This window comes from Desmodus rotundus, chromosome 10 (genome assembly GCF_022682495.2).
Source record: "Desmodus rotundus isolate HL8 chromosome 10, HLdesRot8A.1, whole genome shotgun sequence".
Classification (NCBI taxonomy): Eukaryota; Metazoa; Chordata; class Mammalia; order Chiroptera; family Phyllostomidae; genus Desmodus; species Desmodus rotundus.
Window position 1 is genome coordinate 96,427,739 of NC_071396.1, and position 23,633 is coordinate 96,451,371.

The window sequence follows — 23,633 nt, forward strand, 5'->3', positions numbered from 1 at the left end:
TAGGCTGTCGGAACAGAGACCACTTACTCCAATTCAAATAGCTGTGGGCATTCATGTGCGCTGCTGGTCACGTTTCTAAGGGGGCGGCCCACCAGAATCACCCTGGTGGCCAAGGTGACTCTGCCAGGCCTGGGGCATGGGAGCCAGATAGATGGAAAGTCAAGTACACGGGCAGCCTGCCTGGCTGCCCCTGAGGCCCTGTCCTCATTGCAGGCTTGGTCACTCCCACACTAATAGCACACCCTACAGACTCCCCCGTCATTCCCTATGTCAAGGGCTGGCCTCTCTCTAAGGCTGAGACCCCAGGACCTAACTCTCCAGAATAAAGAACTAGGTGTCTCAGAATTCTTCCTGGGACCAAGGGCAGATCCAAGAACACCATCTGTGAAAGCTTGGTTTCAGGGTGCTAGAGAGGGATTCCATCACCCCTGGCCCCCATGCCACTGCGCCCTTCAGACAGAACCCCACTGGAAACGAGGTAGGTCATCCTGCTTGGAGAGACCCTCGATGCAGGGACCAGGCCATGCGCCCAGCCCACAGTTCCAACCCTTGGCTCAGTGATTACTTTTTAAGCAAAGAGATACCCCTTTTTATTTGGTATCAAGACAAACAAAAGACCTAAAGCCCGGATTTCAAAACGGTTATGAACGTCTGTGGTGGGGAACCGGCAGAGGGGCAGCTGCGTGCACCAGAAACTTTTATGTTGGGCACCGTCTGATGTCGTCTATGCAGTTTTGCAAATGTCTGATTTCACGCTCACCCCCCAGGGCACCTTCTCTTGTCACCCAGTGGGTGACAAGGCCACAGGCTCCCAGCTAGTTTTAACAGCAGATACCTTTGCCCTGCAGGCATCATAAAGCTCACTTCCTCCCACCTGGGGTGACCTGGGGCTCCTGCGGGGAAGACTCAATCATGACTCAGCACAAGACAAAGTCACTCTCTGAGGCCCAGCAGCAGAGCAGCCCCCAGAGGTTGACACCCTGCCACGAGAATGGGTCGCTCTGACGCCAGCACCACGGGCGCCGCCTTGGGCTTGCAGCCCCTCCCGCACCTGCACGTTCTTGCTGCCCTGCTGCTCTCTCTTCTCCAGCTGCCCCTGCAGCTTCTTCCTCTCCTGCTCGAGCTCCCGCACTCTCTTCTGCAGCTTCAGGAAGACTGTCATGTCCATGGCCGCCTTCTCCAGGCCAATTTCCTTCAGAGAAAAACAGAGAGCAGGGGAGAGGAGGTGTGAATAGAATAAATGCCTCAGGAAACAGAGCATCTTGCTGCCTATGGCTCTATCAGCTGTCTATCTTCTCTCTCCTCCCAAACATCAATCCACGTCTCAGATACAAAGCCAATGCCAACCAACCATCATTTCTCATATTAAAGTTGGTACCCCAGGCTCATTCTCTGTCTAGATAACATCTGAGTCTCATTTATATTCCTCCTGTGTGAGCCGTGTAAGATGAACAATCACACGTTCCAAGAACAAAGGGATAAAGAGACAGCCTTTTTATTTGGAAGAGCTCACTTCTGGAAAACGGTCTCATCCCTGAGAAACTGTAACACGCAGGACATATCGCTTCCTGGCAAAGAGCCGGTGTGGACACTAAGCAACACGAATGTGCTGGCAAGCGCCGCTGGCTTGCGCCTTGAAACAGAAGCAGCTCGTGCCCCGTCACGGACGTCATTACTCCAACAGCCCTTCCAGCATCCATCGCCCACATTTTTTCTTTAGTCATGCCTGGGTTTGCCCTCAGAATGCCCCACACCATTACTGTTGCAACCCTGGATGCCCCCAGAACAGGACGCAAGAAAGAAAATGCCGCATCCGCTTGGGTGGCATTTTCCTTAAGCACATAACCAAGATCTGTCCTGAGTGGTGCGTATCTGGATGAGTGTGTTCATGTGGGGTTTTTAAGGACATGTATGGAAGCATGTGACCATGTGATTTGCTTTGACCAGCCTTTAAGGAGCGCTCTGTGCTCAGCCAGGACCATGCCTGCCGCTCTGGCTTCCGTGGAGAACAAAACCCCACCGAGGGAAGCGCTTACGTCCACACGTTAGTGGCCACAGCTGCAAACACACGGGTGGTGCATCCAGGCTCCTGACGGAAGCCTCCAGACTTGAGAGGGTGCGGTGGCAAACCCACGGGCCTCACGCTGGCATTTCTTAAATGTCTGCTAAGTGCCCTCGAGGAGCAGAAGACCACCTGGGCTGCAGACAGAGAGACCTTTCACCCGAGGCCCTCCTTGTCTAGCCTTCGCTTTTTGTCTTCTGTCAACTGGTCAGTCAAGCTGCACGAGGGCAGGGACCTTCCGGGGCTTGGCCCCCGCGTTTCTCCAGCCCCTCCCAGCATGCTCAGCGCAGACGTGCTCAGAACTCATGTGTTTTCATAACTGTCCCCCCTCCACGTCTGTCTTCATGTGCTTCATAAGGTTTTATATGCTTGTGATTTTCTTCTTTTCAAATGCCAGAGGAATAATTGTGTATCTATGTACCTCTGACAAAATTGCCCATAGGCTGTAAAGTCCCCTATGCAGTACTTTACGTAGGGCTTCTCAGAGGCTGTTACTGACAAAAACAAAGTCACTCAGTAAATATTTGTTGTCCTCAGAGTTTCATCCAGCTTCTAAGTGACGGAGGAGAATGTTATTGCATATTTATTGATATCACTGTATGCACCGGGACTCTAAATGGGGACAATAAATTATGTCTATTTTAATGACTTAGCTGCTCCTTCTGAGGTCGGCCATTGCATATCTCGGCAATCAGTTCTTAGCTTTGTAAAGGAATGAGAGACCTACCTTCTTCCTCCTGTTCTGGAGAGTGGGTAGGGTGAAAAATAAGGTATTGTTCTGCACGGTGAATGTTAACCCCGGAGTACTGTCTATAAGTCCACTGCAGTCCCCGTGGCCTGATGTCGGGGAGGGGCCCCCGGGCACTCCGGCCACCTCCAGCAGAAGAGTTCCTCTGTGGGGGCTCCACCCAGGTAACCAACACCCCCTCAGGGCACGGCCAGCCCAGAACCTCACTCACCTCCACCTGTTGGAGGGCATCCTCCGTGTCTCCAACCTCCGATGTGGAGATGGAGGGGTAATTGGAGTCCGATTCCAGGCTACTTTGGTTTGATGGGTTCCGCCTGTGGCCTGGGGTTTGCTGTTTAAGGAGAAAAACGTGAAAACTCATAATGAACTAATGTCATATAAGAGCTATTGCTTTTCAAAGAACAGCAGGCCCGAGAGTTGGACTTCACCCTTGTCTGTAAGGACGGGGTGCCTCTTAATGACACACGATCCCTGACACCAAGGCCACTCGCTCTCAGAGGCCCAGGGAAGGAGCCCACACCTCCAGTCTTGCCCGGCAGAGCGGACAATCCCTCCGGCACGCCTGCCCCTCGGGGTCCCCACTTCAGCACCTGCACCCCACCAAATGGTTTATGAAAATGGTAAGCCTGTTCAAAACAGAGGTTACCATTTATACCTTTTGTTTAAAAATACCTTTGTGTTTCTTGCATCTGATTTGGCTTTGAGAGTAAAAACTGACCTTGGTAGGAAAATTTTCGATTTCTATGTTCCTATTCAGCTTCTCTTCCTGGTTTCTACACAATTAACTTACTCGGTCTTGTTTGAATATGTTTCTGGAGGGAATGTTTATATGTGGTGAAAAGGCACGACAAACCCTGAAACGCGACAATGTTTCCGTGTACATTGCATTTCATCAACGATCAGGAGAACCGCTGCAAACCGCTAGTGCAGCTGAGATCAGAAAGCCCTGCACCATTACTGTGGCCACCGCGCGGATGCCCCCAGAACAGGAAACAAGAAAATACATTACTAGGGTGGGATTTTCCTTAAACTCCTCACTGAGATCTTCCTAAGACCCCCAAGTTAGAAAAGGACCCATCCTTGGGTATGACTACCAGGCGCAGCTGCTCCCTAAGTGATGGCTCCCTGCAGGCCACGCAGGGACACCCTGAAAGGGGACACAGATTTACTGAGCAGCCCGGGGATCAGACAGCTGCCCCGGGGGGCGGGCACTGCATGAGAGCCGGCCCTGGAAAGCCAGGTGTGGGGCCGGCGCTGCAGGGCCTCGGGACCGCCCTCCTTGCCTTTAGGATGGTCATCTCGTCCTGAAGGTTGTCGTATCTCTGCTCCAACCGGGAATATTCCTTCACGAGGTTCTGGTATCGAGAACGCTCCTCCTCCAGCTCTTTCTTCATCAGGAGATTCTCCTTGACAGAGTTCTGGGCAAATTCATCTGGGAAGCAAGCAGATGAAGCCACGCTTTTTCTCTCTGAAGGGACTCCCCTCATCCGGAACTGACTCACGCTTTCTGATTCATCTCTTGTTGAAAGGCTGCCCACGACCTCCCCTAGCACAGACGCTGATGAGTTTATCCAGCCTCCCACCCACTGCCCAGCAGAGGGAAGCTCGTTATTGTGGCTCAAGTCTTCACAGCAGCAGAAAGCCGACCCTGCCCTTGGGGCATGGGGGGAGACGCAGGCTGCAGGCATGCGGGGCAGCTCCCCCCATTAATGCACTGGCCTCCCTCTCGCCCCTCTCCTGTGACACCTGTCACAGCAACTGCTGGTGGCATTCCTGGGAGAACCCAGGTTTTGTTCCACAGTTTCTTCCCTAGTCCCGCTGTTTCCAGTTCTTGGAGCTCAGAAAGATTAAAGGAGATTTGAGGAAATAATGCCAAAGGCTAGGAAGGGGGGTAGGCAAAAAAAATAAATAACATGGATGGGCTTTTCTCCCCCGAAAACTTATTATTCACTTCGTGGAGTGAAACAGTTTTTAAAGGGGGATTGAAATGAGTTTGCGCATTCAGGTGCTTCGGTTCTCTTGTGGTCCAGGGGAGTGATTTGCTGAAGGCCACCCTGAGTCAGGCCGGAACTGGGGCATGGGGACCCCCACTGCTCCTCTGTGGTCAAGCAAAACATGGGGGTTGACAGCAACCCCCATGAGGGGTGTGCTTGAGACAGGTGACCCCGGCGTGACCCATGACCCTCTCTCACCAGCAAACAAATGCATGTCGAAGAGATCATGACAGGACTATGGACGCCGCAGGTGCATTTACAAACGGCAACCGCTCAGCTCCTGAGCACTCACTGTGCGTGTCACGCACCCACGTGAGCGATGCACGTGCAGCATCTGACCTCCCACACGTCCGCTGAGCGCTGCGCCTCGATGTCCATTTTGCAGATGAAGAGACTAAGGCCTACAGTTGTTAAGGGACTCGCTCAAGGCCACGCAGCTGCGTGGGGCAGAGTCATTCTTTGGGGGCACATCTCCCTGACTCCAGATCCCACACCTTCTGCTGTCCGTTAACGTGAGTCTCACCACGTGAACCCCCACGTCATCACCGCAGGACGTGAAGGTCACCTGCCTCCCCTTGCGTCACTGTCCCCACCATAGCCTCCTGACTGGCTGCACGCTTGCTGGGAATCTTTGGGGGGAAGTCGCCGTGGCAAAGAAACGAAAACTTGGAATGAAGACTCAGGCACTTACCCTGTGACTGGCACAGGATCTGGTGGTTGAGCTGTTCTTTCTCATCTTTCAGGAGAGCATTTTCTTGCTCCAGGTCTGCAACTCGCTGAAAGACAACAGAGAAAATGTTCCCTCTGTGAAGCTGGGCAAAGGAACGGCTCCTCCGTTTGTGGGGTTTGAGTTTCAGCTGGTTGTGTTTAAATGCTCTTTTTATTTAAGAAAATTGAGTCAAAGCTGCTTTCATTTCAAGGGGAAAATGTACACTGAAAGACAAACTCCAGGAACACCAGACAGATGAGCTCACCACGGGTTACGGTCTTCCAGGGCCCCCACGGGCCTCACCCAGCATCTGCTCCCAGCTCCCTCGCCTTGTTCAGGAACTCAGAACTGGCTTTCTTGCATTTGTTTGCTTGTCTTAGTAAATTCTGTGCCTTCAAATCTGAGTCTCGGGAAAGCCCGAAGCTCACAAGGAAGAACCACCCCTGGCTCTGTCCCGCGGCCCCGCCTGTCTTTCTGGCCCAGCACAGTCCAGGCTGGGACGGGAAAGGAGACGGGCTGCTGACATTCAGCTGCCCCACCTGGCATCTAGCTCCCAACCACAGCACCAGAGGAAACAGAAGGTGAATGTCACTGCAAAAATGGCGAAAAAGGAGAGACTAAAGAGAAAAAAAATACTGATTAAAAAGCATTCTGGTCTGTTCAAGGAAAAGGAATTAAAGCTGTGTGAGGCAAGCTTTTTAAAAAATAAAATTTTTTGCTATTCAATATTGGAGCAGATATCTGTATGGATATAAAAATGTAACAGTTCAGACATGCTCTAAGGCAGTTAGAAATGATCAGTTGTTATAAAGGAGGATGGGAAAGGGGTCCATTTTTTATTACATGGGGGCCGACGTGCCGTGGGTCACCTTCCCACTTTCTCCCCGGAAGCCCCAGAGACTCATTTTATAGGAGGCCATCCAGGGACCTTCCCCACTGACGTCACATCCCGCCTTCGAGACACAGGTGAGGAAATAACCGTGTACTGTGGAACCCGGGCAGGGAAAGGATGAGGAACTCGTGCCTAGTGCCCCCCAATTTAGGCTTTCAGACTTGAGCCCCACTTTCCTGCAGGCTGCCTGAACCATCACAAATCACCACAGAAAGAACTCACATCATGCGCCCTGGCTGGTGTGGCTCAGTGGACTGAGCAGTGGCCTGCGAACCAAAGGGTCGCCAGTTTGATTCCCAGTCGGGGCACAATAAATAAAATCTTAAAAAAAAAAAACACCTCACGTCACGAGTGTGGTCTAAAGCAAAGACAACGCCCGAGCTGCACAGCCCCACGTCCCGGCTCTGCTCGGCTCCCTCCCAGGGCTGCTTTCTGCATTAAACAAGGTGATGTGTGTGGAGCGCCCAGATGCAGGTGCTGTGAGAGCAGCTGATGGACAGAAGCAGACGGGTCTACATTCCCTTCACTAGATGTCAAATGGAAACACACACTTTAAAGTTATTCTATCACTTTGCAAAAACTTTAAGAAAAATTAATTTCTAGTCTTCAAAACACAACAGGAGAGAACATGTCCCAGTTCCTTCTGTGAGGCCACTAAGGTCCTGATACCAAAGCCAGACAAAGACATCCCAAGAAAACTACAGACCATACTCTCATGAGTATAGATGAAAAAAAAATCCTTAACAAAATACTAACAAATGTTTGTGATAACAACACTCAACAAACTAGGAACAGAAGGAACTTCCTCATCCTGATAAAGGGCGTGCACAGAACCCCACAGATAATACCATACTTCAGGGGAAAAGACTAAAAGCCTTCCCCGCCTTGGGATGAAGCCAAGGATGTCTGCTCTCACCAGACTATTCAACATTGTACTGGGGTTCTAGCCGGGACAATTGGAGAGGAAAAAGAAAAAAAGTATCCAGGTTGGAGAGGAAGAAGTAAAACTATACCTACAGCTGACATGATCTGATACATAGAAAGTGCTAGGAAATCCACTTAGAAACTATCAGAAGTAATACATGAGTTCAAGTTGCAGGGCGCAAGATCGATACACAAAATGCAATTGTATCACTACATGTTGCACTGAATAACCTGAAAAAGAAATTAAGAAAACAACTCCATGTATAATGGCATCAAAAAAGAAGACAATACAATATTTAGGAATAAACTTAACAAAATAAGTGAAAATGACAAAATGTAAGAAATTAAATAAGATCTAAATAAATGGAAAGACAGCTTGAGTTAATAGGACAGAGGACTTAATATTAAGACACACTTCTCAAATCGGTCGACAGATTCAGTGTAACCCTTATCAAGATCGCAGGCTGCTTTGCTGCAGAAATTGGCAAGCTGATCCTAATAATCACATGGAATATCTAGGGATCCAGAATTGGCAAAATAATCTTGATAAAGAACAAACTGGAGAATCCACACTGCTCATTTCAAAAGTCACCGCAAAGCTACAGTAATAAGTCAATGAGATACCAGATGAGGACAGACACACGGATCGATGGCAGGGACTAGAACCCGGAAACAAAGCTCACATTATAATTTGGTAAGAGTAACCTTTTCGACAACTGTGGCTGCGACAACTGGATTTCCACATACAAAATAATGAGATGGGGCTCCTACCTCATCCCACATGCAAAATGAACTTCAAATGTTTCAAAGACATAAAGGTAAGAGTTGAAACTATAAAACTCTCAGAAGGAAACACAGAAGCAAATCTCTGTGACCTTGGATTAGGCAGTGGTTTCTTAGCTACAACACCAAAACACAAGCAACCAAAGAAATCATAGTTAAAAGGGACTTCATCAAAATGAAAAACTTCTGAGCCTCGAGGGACATTATCAAGAACGTGAAAAGGCAACCCACAAAGTGGGAATAAATATTTTTAAATCCTGTATCTGATACGGGACTTGTACCCTGAATATACAGAGAACACTTACAACTCAATGATAAAAAGGCAAATCCCCTAAACAAAAATGGGAAAGGATTTGAACAGACATTTCTCCCAAGCACCAATAAGCTTATGCCAAGATGCTTGACACCACTGGACATTAGGGAAATGCAGGTCAAACCAGAGTGAGATAGCACTTCACACGCACCAGGGTGGCAACACTAAAGATGGACAGATTGTAGGTGCTGGTGGGGTGTGGGGAGACTGGAACCCTCACTCACTGCTGGTGGGAGCGTGAGCTGGTGCAGCTGCTGAGGAAGCCCGTCTGGCAGTTCCCCCAAAGGTTAAACACAGTCACCACCTGACCTAGCAAGGTCGTTCCTAGGTCTACACCCAAGAGAAATGCAAATCTATGTTCACAACAGCAGGGCGACTGCTGGGGGGAGGGGGTGTTAGGGGACTAAATGGCAGTGGAAAAACACAGCAAAGATTATGTATTTAAAAATATCTATGTCCACACAAAGGCTTGTGCGTAAACGTTTGTATCATCATCGTTCCAAATGCCCCCAAAGTGGGGGCTACAACCCAAATGTCCGCCAACTAATGAACTGAAAAGTAACATGATATATATATATATACACATATACATATATACACATATTATATATAATAAAACCCTATTTAGCAATAAAATGAAGTGCTGACACATGCTATAACATGGATGAATCCTGCCAAGCGGAAGAGGCCAGCCACCAAAGATACGTATGGCGTAATTCCGATTTTATGACGTGTCCTAGGCAGAGTTAGAGGCAAAAAGTAGATTCGTGGTTGCCTACGGCAGGGGTGGGGAACTGGGGAGAATGGGGTGTGACTGCTAATGGGTACAGAGTTCTTTTTGGGAGGAGTGATAAAAATATTCTAAAATTTGACTGTGGCGATAGTTGCATATGAACTCTATGAATATGTGTATATTTTAAAACCTTTAATTGTACACTTTAAATGGGTGACTGGTATGGCATGTGAGTTACCATCAGTAAAGCTGTTAAAAGGCACTCCACAGATACACCAGCCTACGAAGCGCAGCTCTGTGCGAGGTGCGGCAGAAGCTAACGAGATGGGCAGGGAGACAGGCTCCCAGCTTCTGGTCTGAGCGACGAGCTTCCCCCAGACGGTGCTGAAGGGCACGGTGAATGACCTCTCTCTGGTGCAAGGCATCTGCTCTGGCCATTGTTGGTACGTTTTGTGATCTACTGAGGGAAGAGGAGTAGGGAGGACTCTTCTCAACCTGCATCCAAAGAGCCCCAAAGATGACCTCTCGGTACAATAACAATGCATACTAATGAGCATGTGCGTGTGGCCAAGACCTGATGGGGACCTGCTGGCACTGCCAGAGATGGACGAGGTGGAGAGGCGGTCACCCTGATCCCAGGGGACCACCTGCACTTCCATCGGAGAAACGCCTTCCAAACTCTGCTAGACCTTCTGGCAGTAAAAGCAAGGAAGGATGCCCCAGGGATGCTCACTGAAGGGCAGAGGCCTTCGGAGGCTGAATTTCAACCGCTTATGTTTAAATGCCATCTTCCTTCCTGCCCCCGGCTTTCAAGTCTCTGTAAATGTGAGTCAGGAGACCAGCTCTCCTCACTCTCAACATCATGTAGAAAGGGTCAGGAGAAAATTCCAACAGGCTGGAGTCCAGGAGTGAGGTCACTGCCCCCACCCCCCACAACTCAGAAGGCAGAGACCCCCATTTGTAAGCCTTGGCCACCCCCGACCCTGGTCAGTCTGCAGGGGGCCTGCTCTCCCAGGCTCCACAGAGAAAAATGCAGAGACACACACCCACCCCCCCACCCCCCCTCTGCTGTTGGGGGCTGACACAAAGCTCCAAGCGCTTTCCAACTGCTTCACATTTCAAGGAGTCTTCAACCTGCAAAATATGGTACAAAACTGCCCTGGCTGGTATGGCTCAGTGGTTGAGCATCAGCCTGCGAATCAAAGGGTCGCCAGTTCGATTCCCAGTCTAGGGCACATGACTGGGTTGCAAGCCAGGTTCCCAGTGAGGGGCATGTGAGAGGCAACCACACACTGATGTTTCTCTCCCTTCCCCTCTCTAAAAAATAAATAAAATAAAAAAATAAATCTTTAAAAAGCAAAATATGGCTCTATGGCTCTCCTGTCCCAAACAGGAAACTGTCCCCTTCTCTGGTACACGACACCACGGCTCCTCTCGACCTGTCTCAACTCCACCCGTCTCAATTCAGACAGATGTGGTTTCTTTCCTAGGCTTACCTGTGGCCAGACTGCTGAGAGTTACAGAAATGATGCTTGGACAAGTGTGCGGAATTCGGACGCTACTCCCAGTTGGAATCCACTGGTCTTAAGCCTTTCTATTCAGAAGATGGCCCCCATGCCATTGCAAGCCCCTTGGGGAGTCTCTCTTCATGGAGAGACAGGCATACAGGCATAGGGGCACGTTCTGCCCCCCACAGGATATCAAATGAGATAAGGTGGGTACAAAGTTACATGCCCATAACAATCTATGGTCTAATATAACTAATGCAATATTTTGTGTCTGGAGGGACTCACACCTGGCTTGGCGATGAGGGTGAAGGATAGGAGACAACGCATCGCTGAGAGTGATGCCGTTTCATCATCAGAGCTGCCCCTCACCGAGCCTCCTTCCGGCCCCTGGGATGACACGTTCATCCACCAGACACTTCCTGGCATGCATCTCTGTGCCAGGAGCCTTGCCGGGGGGCGGGGGATGCAAAATGAACGAGGCTCATGGTAGCTACCCTCAGGGAGTGCCTGTCTAGCAGGGCGGAGGGCAGGTGCATAACAGTAAGGAAGCCAGTGAGGACTCCATAAAGCAGGCTTTCCCACCCAGCAGCACTGCGGGCTGAACGACTCTTCGTTTGGGGGTGGGGGCTGTCCTGTTCACTGTCAGATGTTCAGCAACACCCCTGGCCTCTCCCCACCACACATCCGTGACCCTGTTCCAAAGCCCTCGACACAGACCAGGGGACCACCCCGCCAGCCGTCGCACCACCAGGTCCACTGGAGGTGGCTGTGCCCTCCCCAGACAAATCAGGGGCTGTGTTACCATTTGCAGTTGACTGAAACGTCTAGACTATATGACCTCGTTTAGTCAAAGAACTCGGGAGGCACACGCAACATGGGAACATCATTCTGTGAGTGCATGTAATTTGCTATTACTAGAGGCAGTTTGCTACCCGATGACTTCATGGGAGCCTTCAAACTAGTTGGGCAAATCATCAAAATAGCCTGTGTCTTCCTTTTCTAAATGTACAAGTCACATTGGACCGCAAACAACTAACAGGAATCCACGCCGTGCGTGCCTCTGCAAATAACCCCGAGAGTGGGGCCTGAGGTGAACCTAAAGGTCAGGGGGACAGGACTCCAGTCACCCTGGCCAGGAGCAAGGCTGTCACCCTTGACTCCACTGACCATGGGAGGTGAGGGGGTGATTTCACAGTAGGCGGGGAAGCTCCATGTCACCAGCAAACTAGGACTTTGTCTCCCCTAACCACCCTCTGAGTACACGGACGACTCACAAAGCAGGTGTCCCCTGAGGAGCCTTCCAGGATCCCTCACCGTCCTTGTCACCTTCCTCTGAGCGTCCTGCAGTCATGTCCCTTGGAAAAGGAACAGGTCCTCTGACCGATACAGAGCAAATGCCGTTACCACTGGGCTGGACCTGAAACCTCCACCCCCACGAATGCAGCCTGACGTCACCCGACTTCACTGCAGCTGCTTGCACCCCAACACCTCCATGGAGACTGCTGTCCGGGAGAACCACGGCCAACAGCAGGTGCCCACTGCAGCCTCCCTTCTCCCCTCCACCGCCCTCGAGGCTTTGATTCTTGGATGCTGGCCTCCCATGGTCTCGGCTTGGCTATTCTAACCACACATCACAGTGGCATCGGGAGCTTACTTTGTCTTCCTTTCCTGAACAGTTCTGGAAGGGGGCCCAGTTCCTGTTCCTTAGGGGACAGCAGGAGGGACGGGCCCCACACTCGGCCCCAAATCTCGGGAAGGAAGAGAATGCTTCCCCCATCGCATCTCCCCAGATCCTGGCCACCCCGACCTTCCCAGCCAGCCAGTGTGTGGGCAGTTCGTTGGCAGACATGGCAGGAGACAAACCTCTTCAGTCGAATGGCCTCCTTTTCTCAAGTTGTCAGGGATGCGGGCAGCAGGGACAGACACGTAACGAGCACCAGGTGCATCCCCTCAGCGTGATAAATAACACCTCTGCTGGGTTTTGGGGGCTCCTTAACCCTCATTCAGCAGCCCCACCTTTTTTGGGTGGGGGGCAGCCTTTTAACTTTGCAGGCAGCATTGCCAGGAACGTCTCCTCCTTCTGAAAGGTTACTTGGGACAAGCCATCAGAGCCAATGCCGGGGTGAACCTGTCACTCTCAGGCTGACACTGTCCCCGTGAGTTACACGGAGCAAGCGTCCCAGCTCTGTGCTCAAGAGCTGCCCCTGACAGTTAGCCTGTGGGGCACAGATGTGCTCAACAGCTCTGGGCTTCTGTTTGTCTTGACTTAAGTCTTTTCCCAAGTTCGGCATCTGCACTGAGCCAGAGGCAAGGCTCCTGGTGAACAGCATGGAACAAACAGCTGGATGATGACCGTTAGGAAAGGCTCATTGGCCACCGTCGTGCCTGTGTCCCTGGTCCTGGGTGCTGTGCACCCACCATCGAGCAGAAAGTTATAGGCGTGGCCCTGCCAGGACAACACTTCTATTTCTGCAAAGTCCCGTGATGGGTCACTTGCCTCTTTTCTGAGAGTAAAGTAAATAAGCATGAATACTCTAGGTACGGGGAAGTCATTTAGTCCATGGGAAATGGGCCTAAGAAGCAGAGGAGAGAGAAGAGGAGGCAGGAAGTGGGAAGAAGACAGGTGTGGCAACAAAATCTGAACTCACCTGCAACCCAAGGCTGTGTCAGGCACCTACGCAGTTAGAGAAGCAAAACCCAGGGTGGGGCGCTCTCCCAGCTCTCAGGAAGTGTCTGTCCCTCTGGGAAGAGCCCTAGAGGAGAGGCTTTGCCAGCGCAGACCCGGCCTAGCACCACGGTGCTACTGTTATTCAGTGGCCACTGTGAAGCACGGGGCTGGGGACGAGGGCAGGGTCCAGGAAGGGTAAGGCACAGCCCTGCTCCACGAAGTTACAGGCTGGTTGATAACGACGGCGTTTAAGGAGCTCTTGCTCTGCTCCAGGCCCTGTTACAAACTTATTTAATACCTTTGAGGTAGGTACCCTCATTATTTGCTTTTAGAGAAACTAAGTTACAAAAAATTAGAGAATTTGCCGAAGGCCACACAGCCAAACAGGGGAACAGCTGGGCGAGGCCCTGGCAGTCTGGGTCTGGCACCCAGCCTCTTAACTGCTATGTCACCCTGTCCCCTGACCTTTCCAAAGGCTGATCCAGGAAGAACATTGATGCCAACAGCCTACAGCCTCAAACGACTGGCTCCAGCAGCAAGAGCCCCAGGAAGGAGCTCAGGGCACAGGGAATTGGTGCGTGCTGCAGGGACCGAGGGCCTGAGACGGTTCATTCTGCAGGTTTCACGGCCAACGCTGCCCTCAAGGTCAGGAGACCCTCCTGGTCAGACCTCCTCACCCGCACCCTTCACCTTGCTCGCTCCACCTCAGCCCAATGGTCTCCTTGTTGATCCTCAAACCTGCCCAGCCTACTCCCACCCGTCAGGGCCTTGCACCTGCTGCTCCATTTGTGGCCCGTTTCCTAAGAATCCACAAGGCTCACCCCTCACCTCACTCAGGCATCTTCTCAGGGGGACTGCCTCTGGCCATCTGAAATGAAACCACACCTTCCTCTGCCCCCAGAGGTCCTTCTCTCTCCCCTTTACTGTTTCATTTTTCTTTGTAGCACATGGTGGATAATCTGTACCTAAGTCCTCTCTGAACACTCCCTCACAGCCCCCAACTATTTACACTCCATAAGGATGAGAATTTTTTGAATCCGTTTTCTTTTGCCCTGGCGTACAGAACAGTGTCTAACAAACACAGACTCTCAGTAAGTGTCTGCGGAATGAATGAAGGGCCATGACCTTCCACGATTTCTGCAATGACACACTGCCCTTCCATGGAAATGGAGGGAGGGGGTCCTCTTTCTAACCACCCTCGGCCTTCTTAGGAACCATGACCCCTGGAGCTGCTGAGAGCCCAGCTCGGAGTCTTCGCTGGCCCCAGGCGTCAGCTCTGCATCTCTGGGGGGAAGACTCAGCCGTGCCGCTGTGAGGGCCCGCTCCCTCACAGTCAGATCTACTTGCGCTGGAAAAACCCTGAATCTTTATACCGAACCGCCCAAGGTAACCGACTAGCGAGGCTGGTGGTTCAGTCACCGGCGATGCGACATGGCACACAGCCCCAACGCTGCCAGTCCGGCCGCTCAGGGCCTGGGGCAGCTCTTCGTGCCCTCACAGGGGTCCAGGACCCTCGCTCAGAGTGGGCACCTGGCTGTGGGCCGCTCTTCCTCACCCGCCTGCAGCCCCGCCCCAGGCCAGGCCTCGCTGGCCCTGCTGTGGACGTGCAGAGCAGCTTCTGGGTAACAAGCCCTTGCCTCTGTGTCAAGGGCAGCACTGGGAGCCGCATCTCTTTCATTAGGGACACAAACAGCTCAGCTGCACAAGTCTGTCAGAAGGGGATCATGGATGGTTCTAAAAGAGAACATAACGCCCTCAGCGCACAGGCTGAGAGGGAGGGAGGCTAAAGGCCTAGGTGCGGCCTGCTCTGGGGAGGGGCCAACAATGGACCCCTCCAGCAGAAAGGGTGTCGGCTAACTTATGTGGGGCGAGTTCCTGCCCATGGAGGACCTGGCTGCTCACAGCCCAGGCCGTGTAGCCACATGGCCTGACGATGTGTCATCATGGTGGTGAGCCCCATGTCCAGGATGCCAGTTCCAACACAACATTTGCCGACAGAAACACCAGATCCATTAATTAAACATCTACCAGCAGTCTACTCCCCCTCTCGGCTTTTCCCGTCTGGCCACTCTTGCCCCATGCAGAGCGGTCCCTGGACAAGCCTGAGAGGAAACCGATTGTCTGAGTGTTCAGCATTTGTTAAGACTGGACACAGTGCCTTTGATAAACAGTAAGCCCTGGCTAGGCACCGAAGATGAAAGGAGGAAAGAAAGCCAGCCTCCCCCCTTCCCGCTCCCCCCCAGCCACCAGAATGAAAAGGTTTTGGAGACCCTAGAGAAGGAATAAATTTTGCTTCCACTTTTTTCTCTTCCTGGAAAGAGGCAGATACTGCACTTAATGAATCATCTTATGCCCGTTTGTTCTCAGGTTGCCAGCTTGGGATTTGCTGATGTTTGGGGTCAGGGAAGGTGCTTTTCTGGTTCTGCCTCTGCATCTATTGTTCTATTGTTTGCATTCTTGCAGTGTCCTTGAATTTCTTCTTTTTCTTCTTCTTGCCAGTTTCGAACTCTCACTGTATTTAAGACCTAGCGCAACACACTCCTAGGAAATAGTAACAATTTTTTTAAAGGAGAGGAGGAAGGTGACCATTTCTCTATTTTGCTCTGCAGAGGAAGACTTTTATATAACGACCTTAGGCCCCCTTGGATGGACACTTGGGTGTTTTAAAAGTGCTCCGAACCCTGGATGGCTAGCTCAGTTGTTAGGGCATTGTCCCTATATGCCAAGGTTGCAGGTTCGAGCTCTAGCCAGGGCACATGCAAGAAGCAACCAGTAAGTGCATAAATAAGTAGAACAACAAATCAATTAAAAAAATTAATAATGCTCTGAGACCCCAGTCCCAGAGCCCAAGTAGCAGCAGGGAAGGAGGCTGGGGAGTTGATGAGTCAGGTGCTTTCTGTGGGTAGAGACAGGAGACCCTGTTTTGTGGATGTGCTGGGTCAACAGACGGGCCACATGTCCCACCTGACTGGCCGGCCGCCCAACCTGTAGGGAACTCCCTCTCCTATTTCTCCTGGGGCCACTAATCACAAGTCTCTCCGGTTCTAACCTTGGCTTCTTCTCTCTGCCTTAGACTCCACTTTCTTATTTTTTTATTATGGACACGGAAGGCTTGCTGTCCATATGTTTCCAAGGGTCGACAGACAGCAAGAGCTGAGCTCCGTGGTTTGTGGTCACAGGCTGCAGCTCGTTTTCCCAGCGCAACATGCTCCATCCGAAAGAACGAAGTTCACTGCAGGCCTCGTGGTGGCCGAGCTGGCAGGTTTACTTGGGCAACGCCCTGGGGGTGCGAGGACTTCCCTGTGCCAGGCTGCCTGCATCGGGAAGTCCCACGTCTCACTTTTTTTAGCCACCTAACCCCCCGTGAACCCCACCTCTGACTCCCAGGAAATCCCCAAGATCTGAGGAAGTCAGTGGCCGACGGTGCTGAGGTTCTGTCTGGGACAGAAAAGCGCTGTCTGTAAGCCCTGCTTGAGCTGGTTCTGCAGGCTCTCGTCTCAAATGGCAGTGTGCGCATTTCCCAGTCATGTCTGCGGGCGCAGCACCGGAGCAGGTAATGGGGCAGGGAGCGAGAGGCCCTACAGAGCGAGCTGAGACCTTCCGTCCTTCCAAAAGCCATCAAACGCAATCCCTCCACTCAACACAGTGGAGGTGGCCAACTACAAGTCCAGAAGGGGCCGTAGAGAGGATCCCAGGGGTGTCTCTGGTGTCTCTGGGCCACACTGGAAGAAGAATTGTCTTGGGCCACACATTAAATACGCTGTGACACGTAATCACACAAAAAACCTCATAATGTTTTAAGTAAATTTACACTTTTGAGTTGGGCCATATTCATAGCCATCCTGAGCCACATGCGGCCCATGGGCCTCAGGTCAGACACACCTGATTCTAGACCCACATTTATAAAACAAAACAGGTGTGGGAACTAAGGCCAGTGAGGGTTCCCACACACACTCGATGATGGCAGAGCAGGAGTGAGAATCGGAAACACTGCCGCCACCACCCCACGCCCTGTCTGCGGGCGCGTTTGGCCTGCCCCAGAGTTTTACATGGGAAAGTTGTTATTCCAACATCAGGAACACTGCGCTCCTCCCTCCTCAGAGTCTCATCCTACTGAGGCCCTCCAGCCACAGCTGGATGCAAAACGAGAGGGCAAGGTGTCACGAGGGTCATTGTAGGGATGCGGGACAGAGCAGCATTGTCCTGACTCCGTGGAAGGCTCTCCAATGGCCCACAGAACATCCCTGGTTTGAACAGCTGTCTTGGGAATGGAGAAGGACTGTTTGTTTCTTGACTTTCTCGATGGAAGTGTGTGGGCCGAACCCAGGAAGATCAATCTCATGGGTAGGGAGTAAACCTACAGAGCATACCAACCAGAGTGGGTGAGTCAGGCAGAAACTATCAACACGATAAAGTTCCCAAATCATGAGGCCTTATCATGCATAGGGGTGTCTAGAGGTTGCCTGCGACCCCTGCAGGCAATGTCAAGAAGAAAAGCCACGACCTCTGCACCATCTCTCTTGCCACAAAGCTGACATGGTAGAAAATTCTAGGCTATAAAGCCAGCCGCATGTGTTCCCCTCAGGGGAAACTCAGTGAACACCTGTGAGGGCACTTTACATCTGAATGCAGAGGGACAGCCAGCATGAGGACGCTACAGTCAGGGAAGCCCCAGAGAGGATGCTCTGCCGGCTCACCACCGCCACGCCGCCCTTCCCCTGGCCCCACCATACCTTCCTCAGTTCATCCTTCTCCCTGGTGTGGGTGTCCTCCAGGATCTTGCGCTCTGAGTGGGCCTTCTGCAGCTCGGTCCGCAGGCTGTCAACCTCCTCCTGCAGCCTCGGGCTACTGTCCCCACCTCGGCTCTGCTGGTAGTGGGCCAGCTCCTTCTTCAGCTTCTCCACCTCCATGGCATGGGTGGAGGTGACCACGGATAGCTGCTCTGACAGGGTCTTGAACTCTTTGTTCTGCAGAGAGCAAACAGGGAGAGGGGAGGGGAAAGGGGAGAAGAGGTGGACAACAACGTTATCTGGCCGGGAAGAAACACAGGCAAGTTAAAAAAAAAGGGGGGGTGCTCAAGCTGGAATTAAACCCCACACTCACTGCATGCTGCGTGCTTTCCGGCATCTCCCTAACAAAACTCTGCTGTGGGCCAGGAGAAACGCAGGAAAACAAAACCACCCATCCTAATGCTCGAGGAGCAACTTCGAGCCAAGGCAGAGCTGGCAGCTGGCTGATGGAAGGCAGCCTTCTGTGGCCGGATGGACAGACCTCATGCCTGGCTTTTCAGTGTGGGAACAACGTGGCTGGCTTCCTGGGTCCGCAGCCTTTGTTTTCCCAAATTCCCTGCTCTGCCACACCGGGCCCTCCTACCCTTGGCCTCGCCGGCACAAAGAGCTGTAACCTAATCTCTGGCTCTGAGACAAAGGACCCCTTCAGCATCCCTCTTCCAAGGAGGCCTCCACAGGGCCTCTGGATCCCTCTCACCACCTGTCAGCTTGCCCTGGAGGCCTGGGCAGAGTCTGTCCATGCCGTGCCCCACAGATGGGGTGCCTGCTCACGTGCCCGCTTAGGTGATAGGTGTGTGAGAAGCATTCCCCCATGGGCCTGGTGCAGGCGTGGGGGCGAGGGATACCTGGGAAGTGGGCGGCAGATGAGCTCATGTGGATGCAGCACTGAGGACCCAGGGCCAGTGTCGAGTACCATTGGACACTTGGGCAACACTGCCGTCGCTGAGAGCACCAGCTGCAAGTGGTCAGCGGGGAAAGTGCAGAGGGAAGCAGGGCTCTCCAAATAATCAATCCAGCAACAATAGTCACTGATGATTGCTCACTGCCAGTCTCTGCAGGAGCTCCAGGAAGAACAGAGCTCCTGGCTAAAATACCAATAAGCTGGGGTATCGGGAATCAATTGTTAATTTACACCAGAAATTAAGCTCCAGGGAAAGCAGTGAGGAGCGGAAGGGCAGCTGTTGGACCCATAAAATGCCGCACATGCCATGGGACCTCAAGGCTGAGACCCCGCTGACCTGCAGGCGGCACCACACCAGGGCTCCTGGTTAGGTGATCAGCGTGCGGGCTGGATTCAGCCCACCTGTCTGCATGGCCAGTCACCCTGTGTGGAGCACAACTTGAAGAGCTGCACGCAAGAGCCTCTGAGTGGTTCCCAACCATTGGTCTACAGAGAGGGGTGGGGCAAATCGCCCCAAGACAGTCTGCAACATGAAAAATGACATACCCTATGCATAGTACTAGTACTTAGTGGGTGCTCGCTACGCCGCAGGCACTGCTGTGCATGATCCCGTATATTACCCATCCACTCCTCAGAAAAACCCTGTGTAGTAAGGCTGATTCACAGCCCCATTTCACAGTTGAGAAAACTGAGGCACAGAAGGCCAAAAGCTGTGACTTGTAACATTATTTTTCAAATGCATATGGATGCTTTTGTGATCATAAACATGAAAAAAATTTAACACATTTACTGAGTGCATACTAAGTGTACTCAATCAAACTGATTTAAAAGGCTATTGCCCTGGCTGGTGTGGCTCAGTGGATTGAATGCCAGTCTGTGAACCAAAGGGTCACCAGTTCGATTCCCAGTCAGGGCACATGCCTGGGTTGCAGGCCAGGTCCCCAGTGTGGGGTACGTGAGAGGCAACCACACACTGATGTTTCTCTCCCTCCTTTCCCCTATCTCTAAAAGTAAATAAATAAAATCTTAAAAAAATATATAAAAGGCTACTGACTGCTCTGGCTGGTGTGGTTCAGTTGGTTGAAGCGTCGCCCTATAACACTGGAAGGTTGAGGGTTCGATCCCCAGTCAGGGCACACACCCAGGCTGTAGATTCGGGCCCTGGCCAGGGTGCCTATGAGAGGCAACCAATTGATGTTTATCTCTCGCACTGATGTTTCCCTTCCTCTTTCGCCCTCTCTTCTCCTCTCTTTAAAATTCAATAAGCATGTCCTTGGGTGAAGTTTAAAAAAAAAGTCTACTGATTGAATTCATGTGTTTGTGTCAATATTTTTCAGATAAAACATATTTAAAGGCCTAAGAAACTAGACCTTTACTATGAAAAGATCATGGGCACCACTGAACTAGTCACTCTACACGCTGTGTCTAAGCGAAGCCGAGTTCACAGGTTACAACCTTTGGCTGAAAAATGTCACAGTGCAGCCTCAACCAAGGACACTGTAAAAACGGGTCCCAGGAACTGTCACTGTTACTTCCCGCGGAAGGATATTGTGAAGCATGTGGCTTGTTACAGCACGTTACAAAAACAAACACGAAAGCGTCAGCACCAAGGACAGCTCCGATCCTTCTCTCAGCAACTGGCAAGTGACCCTGTTTCCTCCTTCGTGTCCTTGGAACGACGCGCCGATTCTGTGTTTTTCTAGTTGGGTGCACAAAGCGTAGATGTGAACTTCGGGTGCTGGCCTCATCCTGGTTTTATTTTTCAGTTTCCTCCCTTGCTGACTTCTTAAGGACTTAAAAGCACCGACCCCCCACCCGCCCTGGGAGTTGGGAACCACTCTCTAGCCCCACCGTGGTGTCAGTGCTTTGTGGAGCTAAGAGTTACCTTAGAGATCTTAGGCCAACCCTCCCCAGCCCCCGCTCCACCTCCCCCCAGGAAGACCTCAGGGTTCAATGGGAGGTTTGGCCCTGATCCGAAGCTGTCAGCTCTGTTGCAAATGTAACTGAGACAGAACTCAGGCCTCCATCCGCTGGGAGCTTGTCCACCCTGTACTGTCCGGCAGATGCTTGGAGATGCCTGTGTCTGCGTCATCCCTGACACACGTGTCTCCTCTCCCTCTGCTGGAGAGCCCTGTGTGTCGGGGCAGCCTGAGTCGTCCCAGGCATCACAGAAAGAACAGAAACCCACTCACTTGCCAGTGGCGGCCTTGCTGCCGAGAGGCTGCTCTGATGCAAGAATCTCTGACGAGCTGGTGCCACAGATTATACGAACGCCCCCTCGCACAGCAGAGTGCCCAGCGGGGTCCATGACCCCAGGTCTCACCCCACTGTAGGAGGCCAGCCAGTCAGGCTAACACTGTCCGCACTGGTCGGAGGTGGCAGAACAGGCTCTGGAACTAGAATACCGAACTTAGTCCCAGTTGTGCTACTTACTAGCTGTGTAACCTTGGACAGGCTACTGAACCTCTCTGTGGCTCAGTTTAAAATGTGAATAACATTGGTACTATTTCATAGGGTTATGGTGAGGGTTAAATAAGTTCCTATGTGAATTTGAGAATAGTGAATGGCACAGAGTCAGGCAACTTGGGGAGGGGTGCAAGAAAGCAAGATCTGACGCACCCTTCCCGCCTCCTCTGACGACCCCCTGCTCCCAGGGCCCCTGCCCCGGGTGGGTAACACCTGCCACCATTCACAAATGCTTGCCAAGCAGGAAGCCTAGGGCAAAATCTCTTTTTAAAAATAGCCTTTTAAATGTGCTTCTCGTTGATGTTCAAGCACGTGAATTATAAAATCCCAGATCTATTTTTAACCTCTCAAGTCAGCTTCGGAAACCAGCAAAGCCAACGTCAGGCCTGACGGGCTGAGGTGGCCAGACGGTGCCCAGGGCACCGGGCAGGGTGCAGCCGTGCCCACAAAGACTTCTTGCCTCTCTGACTTTGCTCAGAAGGTAACTGGCAGAATCGGACTCCTCGTGTATCTTTTCTGGTCAGATATCAACAGCCACAACAGCAATAATAAAGAACTGGGACACCTTTGTGCTGGCATTTTTCAAATGTCCGGTCCCACAGACCAGGTCTCTTCCTTTCCACTCCTGTCCCTCTGAGCGGGTGGCCCTTCTCCCCTGGCCCTGCATATCACTGCAGGCAGGTGCCGAGTGTCCTTGGCCCGCACTCAGCTGCCTGCCTTACTTCCCCACTGAGGAGCCGCGCCACCCTGCATACTCTGCAAAACTCACACAGAGAAGGGAAACCTCCAGGGTGATGGTCGCTTGTCAGGAACTTTTTTTTTTTTTTTTTTTTGCAAAAGCAGAGGCGCAGGAACATGGTACTGCCATCTCTGCACTGAGTTGGGGCTCCTGTTCTGGGCAGCTGGCTCTAGTATGAAATGACTCACTTATTGTCTTGCTCTGTTGGGGTCATGAGAAACCTAAAAACTGCTCAGCACAGAATAGGTACAATAAAACCAAATGACCTCGCAGGCAATGCCTGGTGGCCCCAACTCCAACTCTCCCTCTTTCTCCACACGGCACACCAAGCACACTCAGTGGTCTTCTCCTTTCCTCCCCTAAAATCCTCCAGGAGCGGCAGGGGCTGGTCCCATGTCGTCCTAACACCGTGTAGGAACAAAGTGACACTGAGCTCCCTTCCAGCTCTGGGAGCCCAGCTAAGCAACGACACAGGGAAGGACTGACACTTAGTAATGTTTGGGATTGAAACATTAGCATCAGCCTAGTTATGGCAGTGGGGTCAGACAGACCTGGGCTGGAATGCGTGTTCTAGATCTTTCTAATTCTCTGACCTTGGCAAGGTACTCGATGTCCTTGATCCACAATGTGCTCCTCTGTAAAATGACCTCGCAAAGCTGTGCAAAGATCAGATGAGAGGGAACATGAAACACCTATTGCAGGGCCTGGCGATCGGAGAAAAGTCGGGGTGGTGGGGGCCCCACTGGCGTAAGGCCTCTCCCTCACAACACAGCCGCCAGCATGTGTCAGAGTCGTCCCTGCTCACCGAGCCTACCAAAGCACCAGCAAGAGTCTGCGAAGTTGTTCTGAAGAGAAGACGACTGGCCACTGGGCCACCAAAGTGGGTGCACGGGTGTGCGTGTGCACCCACACGCCTCGCCTTTCCAGCCTGGCGGGGGGGTGCCGGGTGTCCCGGGTCTGTCTCGGATCCCTCCGGCACCCCGCACAGCACCCCACACTTGCAGGGACTTGATCAACGACTTGTCACTCTGTGACTCACTGACACAGGAAGGTGGCCAGAGTAGAAAGACAAAGGAAAACGCTTAAATGCAACATCGACAATAACCATTTCCTGAGTTTCCTGCAGCATGGCGGGCTCTTCATCCACGTCCAATCACTTGTGCCCGTGACAGCCGCTTTCACAGACCAGGAACCGAGGCTCAGAGTGGTTGGACCAGCCAGCCACCGTCTGAGCAGCAGCGCTGAGATCGAACCGGGCTCCTCCTAATTCCAAAGCACGTGCTCTTCCCACCACACAACATACCACAGCACACGCCACGCCACGCCACACCAGAGGGGCAGAAGAGCAAAGTGGTGAGGAAAACAGGCCCTGGAGCCGGACAGCTGGGGCTCAAATGGCGGCC

General features: G+C 52.0%; 1 protein-coding gene across 1 annotated transcript in view; it reads right to left on the minus strand.

Annotated features, from left to right (window-relative positions):
- Positions 1 to 23,633, minus strand: part of MYO5B (myosin VB) — a 268,136-nt gene that overhangs the window by 29,064 nt on the left and 215,439 nt on the right. Inside the window, exons 22-26 of the mRNA XM_053912673.1 lie at positions 18,068 to 18,301; positions 5,496 to 5,580; positions 4,094 to 4,242; positions 3,022 to 3,141; positions 1,052 to 1,192 (exon numbers count right to left, since the gene is read on the minus strand). Of these exons, the coding sequence (XP_053768648.1) occupies positions 1,052 to 1,192; positions 3,022 to 3,141; positions 4,094 to 4,242; positions 5,496 to 5,580; positions 18,068 to 18,301 (729 nt within the window). The remainder of the gene's footprint in view (positions 1 to 1,051; positions 1,193 to 3,021; positions 3,142 to 4,093; positions 4,243 to 5,495; positions 5,581 to 18,067; positions 18,302 to 23,633) is intronic.